The following is a 13137-nucleotide window of genomic DNA, read 5'->3' as shown; positions in this document are numbered from 1 at the left end:
ACATTCAACTCTGGCTTTGAAAGTAGCGAATCGATGTACGAAACTTCTGGCTGTACTGCAACCTGATGGTAAAAACATAGTAGAAGAAACTCCTGGAAGAAATATCCAAGACTACGAAGAGAATAGACGAGATACATAAAAATGAAACAGAAACACATGAGGCCTTCAAAGAAACGAGGAATCCCGTAAGATATGTCATGTGGAAGGTGGCAAAATGTTCAAAGAGAACTATCTGAAACAAGTGGAACAGGAATTGGGAAAGAGATGATCTCGAGCTGACGTAACGTAACAGGTGTGTACGATAGACTTCCCAGTATGTTGTTCAGTGGATGCCTGTCACACACAAGTCAGCGTGCCACAGACAGCGGGCCACGAGACGGAGAGCGCTCTGTCACACAGCTATTGTCTCCCATTAAGGAGGTTTGTTATCCCCATTAACTATGAAAATAGCGCAGGGAAAAGAACCAGCCTCCTGCACCAAAATGTTTTGTGTCATGTGGAGAAAATGAGACTAGCAGAAGTGGAGACAGGAATGAGCCTGACATGGCTTTCACCTACAAACAGTGTCATGGCAGAACATCAAAAATTATTGGGACAGTGAAAATACGCTGTATCGGTAGTGTTCGATCGCCGAATTTGATAGTCTGTACCACTATCCTGGCCTTTCGAATATAAATTGGAGTTTATCTGCAGACACATGGAACGATCATGAGGATAAAATCAGAGAGATTACAGCCCACACAGAGGCATACCGACAATCTTTCTTTCCATGAACAATACGAGACTGGAATAGAAGGGAGAACCGATAGAGGTACTCAAAGTACCCTCCGCCACACACCGTCAGGTGGCTTGCGGAGTATAGATGAAGATGAAGAAGATCGGCAGCTTGGAAAATGCGGTTAATTGCTGCCATAAGTTGATCATACAGGGAGTTCAGAGAAGCTTCCCACACCAGCTATTGGTTACGTGAGGCGAAACGCTGAATAAAACAATGATGTCTGAAGATTACGAATAGGCAAGACTGAGAAGCCCAATGAAACACTTCGAGACATGAGTTAAGTAAGATCAGTTACTGGGTGCCCCGTGTAGCGCAAGTTAATTAATCAGGTTCTGTTATCCGAACTATCCATGAACTTTCAGCAGTTACGTGCCAGACGATGTAGGGATAGTGTGGACGCTTTCAAGAATGTTCTCCGTGAGTTTGTGCATGTAACACATAATGCGAGGAAGAAGAAGAAATATTAGGAAATAAACTAATGTGAGCCATCACGCAGAAATAATAAGTGGTGGAATGATAGGGCGACCTCGAGTACACCGTCATGTGCGATCGCAAGCAGAATAAAGAGGCAACTGGGACAATTTTAATGGGGGAAACAACAATCGTCGATATGAACGGAACTGAAGTGGAACTGAGATTAATCACCAACCGTCAAAACAGCACTTTAGTAGTGGCACCTCTTGCAACTGACATAATGTAGATAGAGGAAAGGCTTACAACGCACGTTCGATAGGAATCGAATCGAGCTGAATCAACACGCTGTACTATGGAGATGTTGTGCAATTAAAATTAGAAGAGGGAGATGAAGTTAAACTCAGTGCAAGCGGAATCCGTCAAAACTAAGAAATAAATATGGGTACGTCATGTATGTCACATTAAATGATATGTTGAATAAAGAGTTGTTCTGGGCTCAGTCAGGGTAGGAATATCTGGTAACCTTCCAGTAATAGAGGGCATCATCTGAGTGATGTTGCCACTAATTATCCATGGATTCACACAGTTTGTAAGGACCATATCGTGATGTGCAATCTCTGTGCTTGCCCATTTATCCTATTACGACGATAAGAGTAATGAATGGTGCTAAATCTATAAATTGTATTGGAAATAAAACTTATGTGGTATGCATACTTAAAACTATGATCGATGTTTCTGTGTACCAGGTTGACTATCATGTGGGAAAGTTGCGTGGTTACTGTAGATTGTGGACATCTGGTTTGTTTACCATTCCGAGGCTTGGTTGTCTTTGCGTTCATTGGTAACCTCGTGGGTGTTGTTGCCTACTGTTGTGCTTGGCCAGACCTCTGGCGTGTTGATCCATGTTGCTCTCTCGAGGGAGTTGCATGTTTGACGCACCTTGAACCATTGAATTAGGTCCACAATAAAGCTATGGTGGACCATATTCGCGGACGACGGGGGGTATTTGCCACGCAACATAGTGTAGCGTTCGGAATTATTCCTCTATCACAGAGGTTTACAGTATGTAGCAATGACAATGGCAACGCTGCCCATAGTGTCACAGAGAACGTACAGCCTTGTATAGGAAGCACCCAGGACACACCCTCTGGATGACAATTATCTTGCCAGTTCACAAACAGTGAACAATATAGGCATTATGGCTCACTGGAGCGACATTATCTAGTAGCTTTCTATTTTCTTGTTGATCTTGAAACAGAATAAATAAGGAGAGCATTAATAATTTCATATCTTGCCGCTGCTGTCTCACAGTTAAATGTGTTCTTTTGTTCTGTTGTCACATGTAACAGCTCTTTTTGTCTGGGGTCAATCATTCGCAGTTTTCATATCATGTCACAGCTATCACACAACAAACATTTTCTTAAGACGCAAAGGCATCACAGACATTGGCTTCATTTAAAATAATGGGGAGAGTTGAGAATTTGTGCCAGACTGGGATTCTGACCCAGGCCTCCTACTGACTGGGCAGTTCCTCTGACCACTAAGCCATCCGCTACTACATGGACTATCTTAAAAGGCCTCCTGTCGGCCTCTATTTGTCAACATATCCATACAGTACTAATATACTGCCCCTTGGGCATTATTCTCATTACTGGCGGCATTTCGCTAATTGAACACGAGTTCTGGGCTGTTGTGTTCCTGGCTGTCTCGCCTTAATTTTATATATGTGGTATGTGTTCTTTTGGACATATGCAGAATGACTGAAACCCCACACACAGACACACACAGACACATTTGATATATGAATGACTGTCAGTGAGAGTCCTAGAGTTAAATTGGTCCTTGTAGTGAATGGTGGCTATGAGGACATCCTCGCAAACTAAACTTTTGTACACGTTTTTCCCTTTGTTCAGGGAAACCATACATTGAAGAGGTACATGGTTCCATTGCAGAGTCTTCATTGTTTTTAATTATCTTTATTTTTATCTATGGAAAAAGCTAAAAAGCGTGAATATTATTATGCTGCATCAAATTTATTTGAGATTTTTGATTGTGTAGACTGAGTCTGTGACATTAAATTTCTCTAACATAAAGAATACAGCAGCAGTGTGTCTGTCTGACTAGCTGAGACAGTATCTGTGAGAATGTTTGTGTATTGGAAGGTGATCTAATATGTAGTGCACATGTTCAGATTGGTAAGGCAGACTTCAAATTATCACTGCTATACAGGAAACAATTTGACTGTAAGATTTATATTACATTACATTATAATCTGTGCTTCCTCATGGCACACTACCTAAGATACTCCCATCATAAAATTTTACTCTTGATAGAGAGAGGACTAAAGGGGTAGCCTCATTTTCACATTTGTTATTGTTATGTTTAATGCGATTGGATGCCGGTGACTGCATAATGAGAGCCTTGGCATCTAGCGCCACTGGGTAATCAGAGGTGACACGCCTCTTCCTCTGTTGACCAATATTGTGTGTTCTGTCTGTGCTGCCACAATGGGGAGAGAACCGCAGTCCTATCCAACAGCTGACTTAACGAGTCAATTTCTGGGAATGCGGTAGAATTTAGCCAGAGATAGAATGTTGGAGAGTACATAGCAGCTTTCATGTTGTGGCAGTTTGCGCAAGGGATGGGGGGATGTGCCACATGGAGTTGGCAAGCCACTGGAACTGGCCTATTGCTAACATGGCCCAGCATATTGTCTCCAATGCTGGACAGAGTGCTTTACCACTTCCAGGCCCTCTGGCATAATGGGCCAGTGGCCTCGAGATCATTCTTGGGTAAAACAGCAATTTTTGGAACCTGCAGATATCTGCAGTTATAGCTGAGGAACTATTATTTAAGAGAAGCGCTTCTGCCAACCTTGTGAAACGTTCTTCTCTGAATCTGAGGTAGCCCCTTGCTGACAGATGTCTGACAATCTGTCACCGATGCAGCCAGTGTTAGCATTCATATAGTCTTGCACACAAGTTTCGGTAGTGTTCTTAAGGGTGGTTCAGGGTTGAGAATTATTTTTGGATAGACATTAACCTGATGTGATTACCACACTACGAAATCCGCTGGCATGCTGTAAACTGACCAACTACAAAGAAAGTATTAGGTGCACAAAAGCGATCAGAAAGCATGTCTTGTGGTGTTCACACACAGTCGTGATGTAGGTAATCCTTAATGGACATAGGCGTTTAAACTGCACCATTAAAGCACATAAAGTAGCTTGTGAAATTCAGCATAAATAAACCACGATAATTTTAGAAGAAGAGTGACGTCTACAGCTACAACACCAGAGGGATGTATGAATGTCATTATCCATTGTAAAGCTGTCAGTGGCTCGGAAAGGATTTAAATATGCACCAAGAACATTTTTTGCTAATTTTCCCAGTAAAATAATTTAAAATTTCTGGCTGCTACAAACCAAGTTTCGAATTTAAACACACACCATTTCTGCTTGACAAATCTTTCCATTCCATGGACGAATTTGTGCTTCAAACCTGTTAGCATCTAATACGAAAATTTTTCCTTTAACTGTAATTGCAGGAGCAGAAGTAAAAAGATAGAATATGTTCATTAATGTTAGCGCTATTCATGTATACATATCCAGTGAACTAATTACTTCCACATCATTTCAATAAAAAATCTATCAAATTATTTAGAAAACATGTAAGGAACCAATTAAGGAGCCTACATAACAGCTTTTGTACATATCCTAATGACGTAAAAATTGAGTGCAAATGATTTGAAAACAATGTATGAAGCTACAAAACATTATTATATGCCAAGATTTGTCTTAGCTAATTTATCTGGTAATTAACATAGTTCATTTAGACTTGAAATTAAACTGATATGAGAAGTCAATGAAGACATCATTAACGATCGGAAAAGGCCATTGGTAATGGCATATTTAACATCGCCGATACAGCTAAGCACTCTGAGTGGGAAATATTTAAGACTCAGATATACACATATACTTAAAAGTGGGCAACACAGATGAGTGGCTTGTCTTGTGCTCACCTGGCTTCCACTGGCGGATCAGATACCAGCCGACACACTTCGATCAAATCTTCAGGCTGTCTACGAATAGCATCTGCCCAGCCCTGCGTGGCCATCACAGTGACCAAGTGGGCCTTAATGTAGGCGACGGCGGCCTGCTTCAGGCTGTCAGCAGAGTGCCTAATCGCGAGGACAGCGGTGGCCGCCGCAGTCTCGACGGACAGCTGTGCGGCCACCTGCTGCTCACACTCTGCCTTCAGGACGGACACTCCGTATCTGTCAGCGGCGGCCAGCAGCTGGTGGGCCATGCCGGGCAGCTGGGGCGCCTGCAGGGTGTAGAGGTGGCCCAGCAGCTCTTGCAGTACCGGGCCCTCCACGTCAGGGACTGCGAGCTGGCCGCTGCTGGCCTCCGGCGTGCCGTGGCGGAACATGGCGGCAATCACGGGGCTCCTGGCGGCCAGGACGGCCCTGTGCGCCACCAGCCGCGTGTCGCCGGCCACCAGAGCCACCACGGCGCCGTCCCCAGCGTCCAGCAGGGCGCCCAAGCTCACCTCCTGCACTGCTTCCATTGTGGACGATTCTGAAACATGGAGTAACTTAGAAGAGCTTTGCCCTTACACAAAACTCTCGAGATCGTGAAGATTAATGAAACCGACAACCAGCTGTGATGAAAATGAACGAAAAACTTCCTATGAATAGGAGTCTGGAAATACATCGGAGCTATGACAGATGGCGCTAACAAATTCAGCTCCTCAGACAATGCGCCCTGTGTTGTGCTGCACGCTGTGTGATTGACTCAGGGTACTGTAAACAAGAGACTGGTCTAGTATTCACGTCAGGAACAAGCCGAGATATTGTTTGTGTATGGCCAAGAAGATCGAAACGTTCGAAAGGCAGCTTAGCTATGTCAAAACGGATACCCTCACAGACACTATAAACATAATATAACAACTAGGCCTTATATGGGCCTTTGTGTGTTCACAGGTCCTTTCAGATTGACGAACATGCAGAGAGGCAGCGAAGTGTGCGTACAACAGATTTGGAGGACCAGGTTCTATAAGACATGCTGCCTCCCAACCGTTTCCATCTGCTTGCCTGTATACAAATACCATCTCGGCATGTTCCCGACACGAATAACGGATCATTCTGCTGCTTGCAGTATGCTGCATCAATCACACAGCCTGCAACACATAAGGAACACATGGAAGAGGAATATACAGTCATCAGCGTCAGACACCATGGCAATGATGCTTTTCAGACACATGTTGATAGGACCTTCTTTTTCCTCCATTTGCAGTCAGGAACCCGTCCCTGCAGATTTTACGTTTTATTAATGTTCACCCTGCATATTCTGCTAACCCAAAGCGGACCTATATGAAGCAACAATTGGCATGTCAGTTGCAAGCATGTTACACCGAAGCGCCAAAGAAACGGCTATATGCATGCCCATCAAATACAGAGATATGTAAGCAGGCAGAATACGACACTCTTCAAAATGGCTCTGAGCACTATGGACTTAACATCTGATGTCATCAGTCCCCTAGAACTTAGAACTACTTAAACCTAACTAAGCTAAGGACAGCACACACATCCATGCCCGAGGCAGCATTTGAACCTGCGACCGTAGCAGCAGCGCGGTTCTGGACTGAAGCGCCTAGAACCGATCGGCCACAACAGCCGGCAGTACGACACTCTGATTGACCACATCTATGTAAGAGAACACGTTTCTGGCTTACTGTTGCTGCACTGGCAGGTTATCAAGATTCAAGTGGGTTTGAAACTACTGTTGTACTCGGTGAACGATTAATGGGACAGAGCATCTCCGCGGTAACGATGAAGTGGGAATTTTCCGGTATGACAATTGCACGAGTGTACTGCCAATACTACGAATCCGATAAAACATCAAATCTGCAACGTCGGTGTAGGAAGATGCGGATCCTGCGAGAACAGGACCAATGACGACTGAAGAGAATCGTTCAACGTGACAGGGGTGCGGCCAGTCCGCAAATTGCTGCAGATTTCAATACTGGGTCATGAAGATGTGTCAGGAACCGTTCCAGGAAACATCATCGATATGGGGTTTCTGTGCTGAAGGCCAAGTCGTGTATCCTTGATGACCATGACACAAAGCTTTACACGTCTCCTGTGCACATCATCACTGAGATTTACTTTTGATGACTGGAAGCAAGTTGCCTGGTTGGACGAGTCTCAAATTGTATTGAGCAGATGCATGTGTGTGGGTATGGAGACAACCTCATGATCGCATTGACCCTGCTTGTCAGCAGGGTGCTGTTCCAGCTCGTGGATGCTCTGTAATGGTGCGGGGTGTCTGAAACTGGATTGATATGGCACCTCTGATATATCTAGATACGACTCTGACTGGTGACACCTACTTTAGCACCCCATCTGATCACCTGCATCCGTTCATATCGATTGTGCATTCAGACAGACTTGGCCAATTCCAGCAGGACAATGCGACACACGAGACGTTCAGAATTGCTACAGATTGGCTCCAGCAACAGCTTCTGAGCTTAGAAACTCACGTTGGCCACCGTACTCCCTAGGCATGAACAATATTGACAATATGTGGGCTGGATTGCAATGTGCTATTCAGGTGCGGTCTCCACCCCGTCGCACTCTTCGGGATTTATGGACAGCCCTACAGGATTCGTGGTGTTTGTTCCCTCCAGCACTACTTTAGACAATAGTCGAGTCGATGCCACATTGTGTTGCGGGACTTCTGTGTGTTCACAGGGGCCCTACACGATAATATTTAGGGCTACCAGTCTCTTTGGCTCTCCTGGGGTTTTTCGGTTTTACTCCTATTCGTCCCCTTATATTCTGTGAGATACAGGCAGATTTTTACCAAGCAACAGTTGCTAACTCTTGTCCATTGTACGCCAGTCTAAATGACGCCATAGGTGAACAGCAGAGGCATAGCTGCTGAAGGTATAAGCAGACCAGTGCCCGGGAGCCCCCCAAGCACAAAGGACCTCTGCACCTCCATGAACGATGTTCAAAAAAGTTGTATAGTGTCCTAGCTGAATCAAGAGTTTTCGACTTCTGTCTTTTTGGAACCTGATTACAAAACCTCAAAAGGCACGAGCTGAAAACACAGCAATTTCTCCCAGCTACATAACATAAACATAACAGGCCGTATTGCTTATCCGCTAAGACTGGACCCTTCCGCCGTTCGGGTGTTGTCGATTGAATTCGGAGTTGCCGTGGCTGCCAATCTCTGTGAACGAACAGTGAGTGGCGCAGCATTACGATCAGTGTGTTTGAAAATACAGTGCGTGATCACGTTCGAATGTGAAGTCCCTACAGTGTATTATTACGGAACATTGTTGCTGCCGTGCGTCGTTTCTATCGTCAAAAACGGCAGAAATTGCGCGTGAAATGGCAGGCCATGCCGAGCAACTATCTTTACTTCCCACGTCTGCGAAGGCTTTGCTCCACATAATCCCAGAATCCTCTGCGGCATCGAGTGGCCACATCGTAATGGGGAAGCCATAATACGACATTAAGCATGGCAATTCAGCAGTTTGTGTACTGAATTCCACTAAGCGAATGATTCCTAAAAATAGATCACGATAAAGTGTTGTAAACAGTGGCCCTCTGAATTTGATAAAAGAAGAAGTGGAAATGTGGATCTTGATCTTGGATAGTTTAGTGGATTGTGTTAGTGATCGGTTCGTCATCAGTGTAATAAGCAACAGCTGGAGTGCCGACGTGCGGTCGAATGCAGATATCGAGGGCATTAAAGGAATACTGGATGAGTTAATGACGATAACTACTTCCCTCAGCGCCTTCACTTTCTTTACCTGCTCTTTTTCTGAACTGACATGTGCTTTCCATCTGTTAGGAAATCTGTCTATTTGCGAGGTTTTACCGTATTTTAATTCACTGTCTTTGCTGTTTTGTTGTTTCTCTGTCAGTCGTCGTTTCTACAAAATTTTCTGCAGGTGTTCACATAACTATGAGTTAACTAGTGTGGCTGGCCAGTCAGCGCAAATGTGCCGGTAATATCTGTGTGGTTGTCAGACATTTTTCGGTCTTATGGGCGACATTACAGCACGATTTATCTTATCATAATCTTACTTGAGCGTACTCGAGACGGCGTGCCTTGGCGTCCAAGCGAACAACAGGCCAATGAGGTAGGAGCAAACGCGGAACAATACATAGTGCAATGTCTGCATCAGGGGTTATTATTCATAACGTATAAGTAAATGCAATGCATAGCAGTGCAGGGGGTGTAACACCGACGTCCCATGCCTTTGCCCGCCATATTGAATCACTATCTGTGACGTCACCGGGAATCTACCGCTGTTTAGTTAAGACTAACGTCTCTCAGTGTTTCTCTTGTGTCGCGCGTGTGAGTTCGTGTTACGTGTACCCCCTGCGGGTTCGGGGGTTAGAATAGGCCCGCGGTATTCCTGCCTGTCGTAAGAGGCGACTAAAAGGAGTCTCACATGTTTCGGCCTTATGTGATGGTCCCCTCTCGGGTTTGACCTCCATATTTCTAAATTCTTCCGAAGAGCGAGCCAATTGGGGGCGCCTTACATGGTGCACTGTATCTGTCGTGCAATTAGACCTTTAGCCGTCTTTCTCGTCGTTGCAATGGTGTCCCGCTCGTTTTCGATCTCTTGGGCGATTACCATACTGCACTCTGCAGTGTTTCTTTTAACTGTGACGACGACCTTGGCCATTTTTGCACCTAAGATCCAGCACGGTAGCCAGTCCGTTGTGGTGGGGCCGCCATGTACCCTCTTGGTTGTAGCCCCCTGACAACACAGGGATCGCTCTACTGATGCCTGCGCCGTTAACTCCCCACGTATGCCAAGGAGTAGATGCCCATCGCCCTGGGGCATCGGGACTCCCGGCAATGGCCATCCTGCCAGGTGGCCTTTGCTGTGGCTGGGTGGCGCCCGTGGGGAGGGCCCTTGGTCGGAGTAGGTGCCATCAGGGCGGATGACCCGCAATGAAGCGTGGTACATCATCTCTCGCTGGTGGGCCACCACCAGCAGTCTCTAAGCGATCGAGGTCTAACCTCAACGGCAGGAAATACGATCCACGATCATTTCCCTCCCTGGCCACTCCATGGGAGGAACGTATGGCAAAAGAAGGCAGTGGAGATTATTCACCCCGGTTCCTTGTGTGTACGCGAGTTGATGGGGAATCGTTTATGTCAACCAAGCCCCAGTTTTTTGTGGAGCATTTAGAGGACAAGTTCGGGGAGGTGGAGGGCTTGTCCAACATGCGCTCTGGTTCTGTGCTCATCAAAACGGCATCCTCTGCCCAGTCACGGAGGTTGCTCAATTGTGACAAGTTGGGGGATGTTTCAGTTAACATCACGCCGCATAAGAGTCTGAACATGGTCCAGGGTATTATATTCTGCAGTCCGACGATGAATTACGCGTCAACCTCGAACGACGAGGTGTTCACTTCGTCCGGCGCGTCCATCGGGGTCCGAGGGATAATCAGGTCGCCACCGGTGCCTTCATCTTGGCCTTTGAGGGTGATGTCTTACCCGAAAAGGTTAAGGTGATGGTTTACCGTTGTGATGTGAAGCCATATATCCCTCCTCCGATGCGGTGTTTTAAATGCTGGAAGTTCGGGCACATGTCATCTCGCTGTACTTCCAGCATCACGTGTCGGGATTGTGGACGTCCTTCGCATCCTGATACTCCATGTGCCCCGCCTCCTATCTGTGTTAACTGCGGAGAACACCATTCCCCCTGCTCGCCGGACTGTAGGATCTTCCAGAAAGAAAGGAAGATAATGGAATATAAGACCCTGAACCGCCTGTCCTACACCGAGGCAAGGCGGAAATTTGAGCGGCTACATCCTGTGCCAATGCCAACTAGTTATGCCGCTGCTGCAACACCAGTTCGATCTCAGCTCGGTCAGCATTCACCGGCCCCCTTGGTTGTGGGGGGCACTTCACTCCCTGTTGCTCCTGCTCCATCTACTTCAGGAGCAACACCATCCCAACCACCGGGGACATCTGTTCCCCCTTCACAGCCGGAGAAGCGTGGGCCTTCTTCGGCTCCTCTCGCTCGGAAGGGGTCCCTTGGGGCCCTCCCATCCCAGGCTTTGCCCAGTGCCAAAGCGGACACCCGCAAGTCTGTCAAACAACCACCGGTCGCTGGTCGTAGGGCGTCACGGTCGTCTTCAGTCCCAGAGACTGACCCAGTGAGGCCCTCCCAGCCAGAACCACCTAAGGCTCAGCGCGCAAGGCAGTCGAAGAAAAAGGCTCCCAAGCATCCTGAAATTGCGGTGGCACCTGTCCCACCGCAACCTTCTCCCTCTGCGTCCGAAGATGAGGTGGAGATCCTAGCGTCCGCTGAGGACATGGATCTCGCCAGTCCCTCGGATGCCATAGATAGCTGTTGTCCAGGTGGTGACTCAGTAGCAGCAGGGGCCCCGGAGGCGTAATCTGCCTCCCCAGTCCCTTCACGCCTTTCTCATCCATGGCTAATACCATCCTCCAGTGGAACTGCAGCGGTTTCTTCCACCATCTAGCTGAGCTCCGCCAACTTCTCAGCCGTCATCCTTTCCTTTGCATTGCTCTGCAGGAAACTTGGTTTCCAGCAATGCGAACCCCCGCCCTCCGTGGCTATCGGGGTTATTTTAAGAACCGAGCAGCTTACGAAAGGGTGTCTGGTGGCGTCTGCATCTATGTCCTTAACTCTCTTCACAGCGAGTTTGTACCTCTACAAACAGCTTTAGAGGCTGTCGCTGTTCGGGTGTGGACGCCACAGGCTATCACCGTCTGCAGTATTTACCTTCCACCTGATGGTGTTGTCGCACAGCATGTCCTGGCTGCTCTGATAGCCGAACTGCCGCCACCATTTTTGCTGCTGGGTGATTTCAATGCCCACAACCCTCTATGGGGTGGGACTGTCTCCAATGTTCGCGGTCGGGCCGTGGAGCATGTGTTGGCTCAGCTCGACCTTAGCCTCTTGAACACCGGTGCTCCCACGCATTTCAGTGTGGCCCATGGCTCGTTCTCGGCCATCGATCTCTCTATTTGCAGCCCTGGCCTTGTCCCATCCCTCCACTGGAAAGTGCACCCTGACCTGTGTGGTAGTGACCATTTTCCCATCTATTTGTCACTGCCCCAGTGTCATTCTTCTGGGCGCTTGCCCCGCTGGGCTCTCCACAGGGCTGACTGGCCAGCTTTTACTTCCGCTGCAACCATTGAGTCTCCCCCACAGGGTGACATTGACGAGGTGGTTCGTGTTTTAACCACGTCCATCATTTCAGCGGCCGAGGCTTCCATCCCCCGTTCTTCTGGCCTCCCTCGGAGGAAGGCTGTCTCCTGGTGGTCGCCGGAGATTGCTGAGGCTATTCGCGACCGTAGGCGGGCTCTCCAGCGTCATAGGCGGCACCCGTCTCTGGAGACCCTCATCGCCTTTAAGAGGCTCCGTGCCTTCGCCCGCCGTCTTATTGCACGGCGTAAGCAGGAGTGCTGGGAGCGGTATGTTTCCTCCTTGGGCTCCCGTGTTTCCCCCTCGCTCGTGTGGTCCCGGATACGGCGGATTTATGGACACCAGACCCCTACGGGTGTCCCTGGGATCTCTTTGGACGGCGCTGTGTGCACGGACGCTGCCACCATTGCTGAACACCTTGCTGCGCACTTCGCTACGAGCTCTGCGACTGCAACTTATCCCCCCGCCTTTCGCTCTCTCAAGGAGCGGGCCGAGCAGACGCCATTATCGTTCCACACGCGTCGTTCTGAAACTTACAATGCTCCTTTCAGCGAGGGGGAATTCCTCGCTGCCCTCGCCGATTGCCCTGATACAGCACCAGGACCGGACTGCATCCACGCACAGATGCTGAAGCATCTCTCCAGGGACTGCCAGAGACACATTCTGGCGATATTTAATCGCATTTGGAGCGAAGGCGTGTTCCCGTCGCAATGGCGAGAGGGTGTTATTGTC

At 47.8% G+C, this 13137-nt stretch overlaps 1 protein-coding gene across 1 annotated transcript; it reads right to left on the bottom strand.

The window, feature by feature from the left end:
• Nucleotides 1–5208: 5208 nt before the first annotated feature.
• LOC126108305 (speckle-type POZ protein-like) lies at nucleotides 5209–5760 on the bottom strand. Its single transcript, XM_049913526.1, has one exon. The coding sequence runs from the start codon at nucleotides 5758–5760 to the stop codon at nucleotides 5209–5211; it is 552 nt and encodes a 183-aa protein (XP_049769483.1).
• Nucleotides 5761–13137: the final 7377 nt, after the last annotated feature.

This window comes from Schistocerca cancellata, chromosome 11 (assembly GCF_023864275.1).
Source record: "Schistocerca cancellata isolate TAMUIC-IGC-003103 chromosome 11, iqSchCanc2.1, whole genome shotgun sequence".
NCBI classification, from domain to species: domain Eukaryota; kingdom Metazoa; phylum Arthropoda; class Insecta; order Orthoptera; family Acrididae; genus Schistocerca; species Schistocerca cancellata.
The sequence above is the reverse complement of the archived record's forward strand: the minus strand, read 5'-3'. Positions and strand labels throughout refer to the sequence as shown.

Coding starts and splice junctions, on each gene's coding strand:
- LOC126108305 (XM_049913526.1), bottom strand. CDS start 5,760: ATGGAAGCAGTGCAGGAGGTGAGCTTGGGCGCCCTGCTGGACGCTGGG.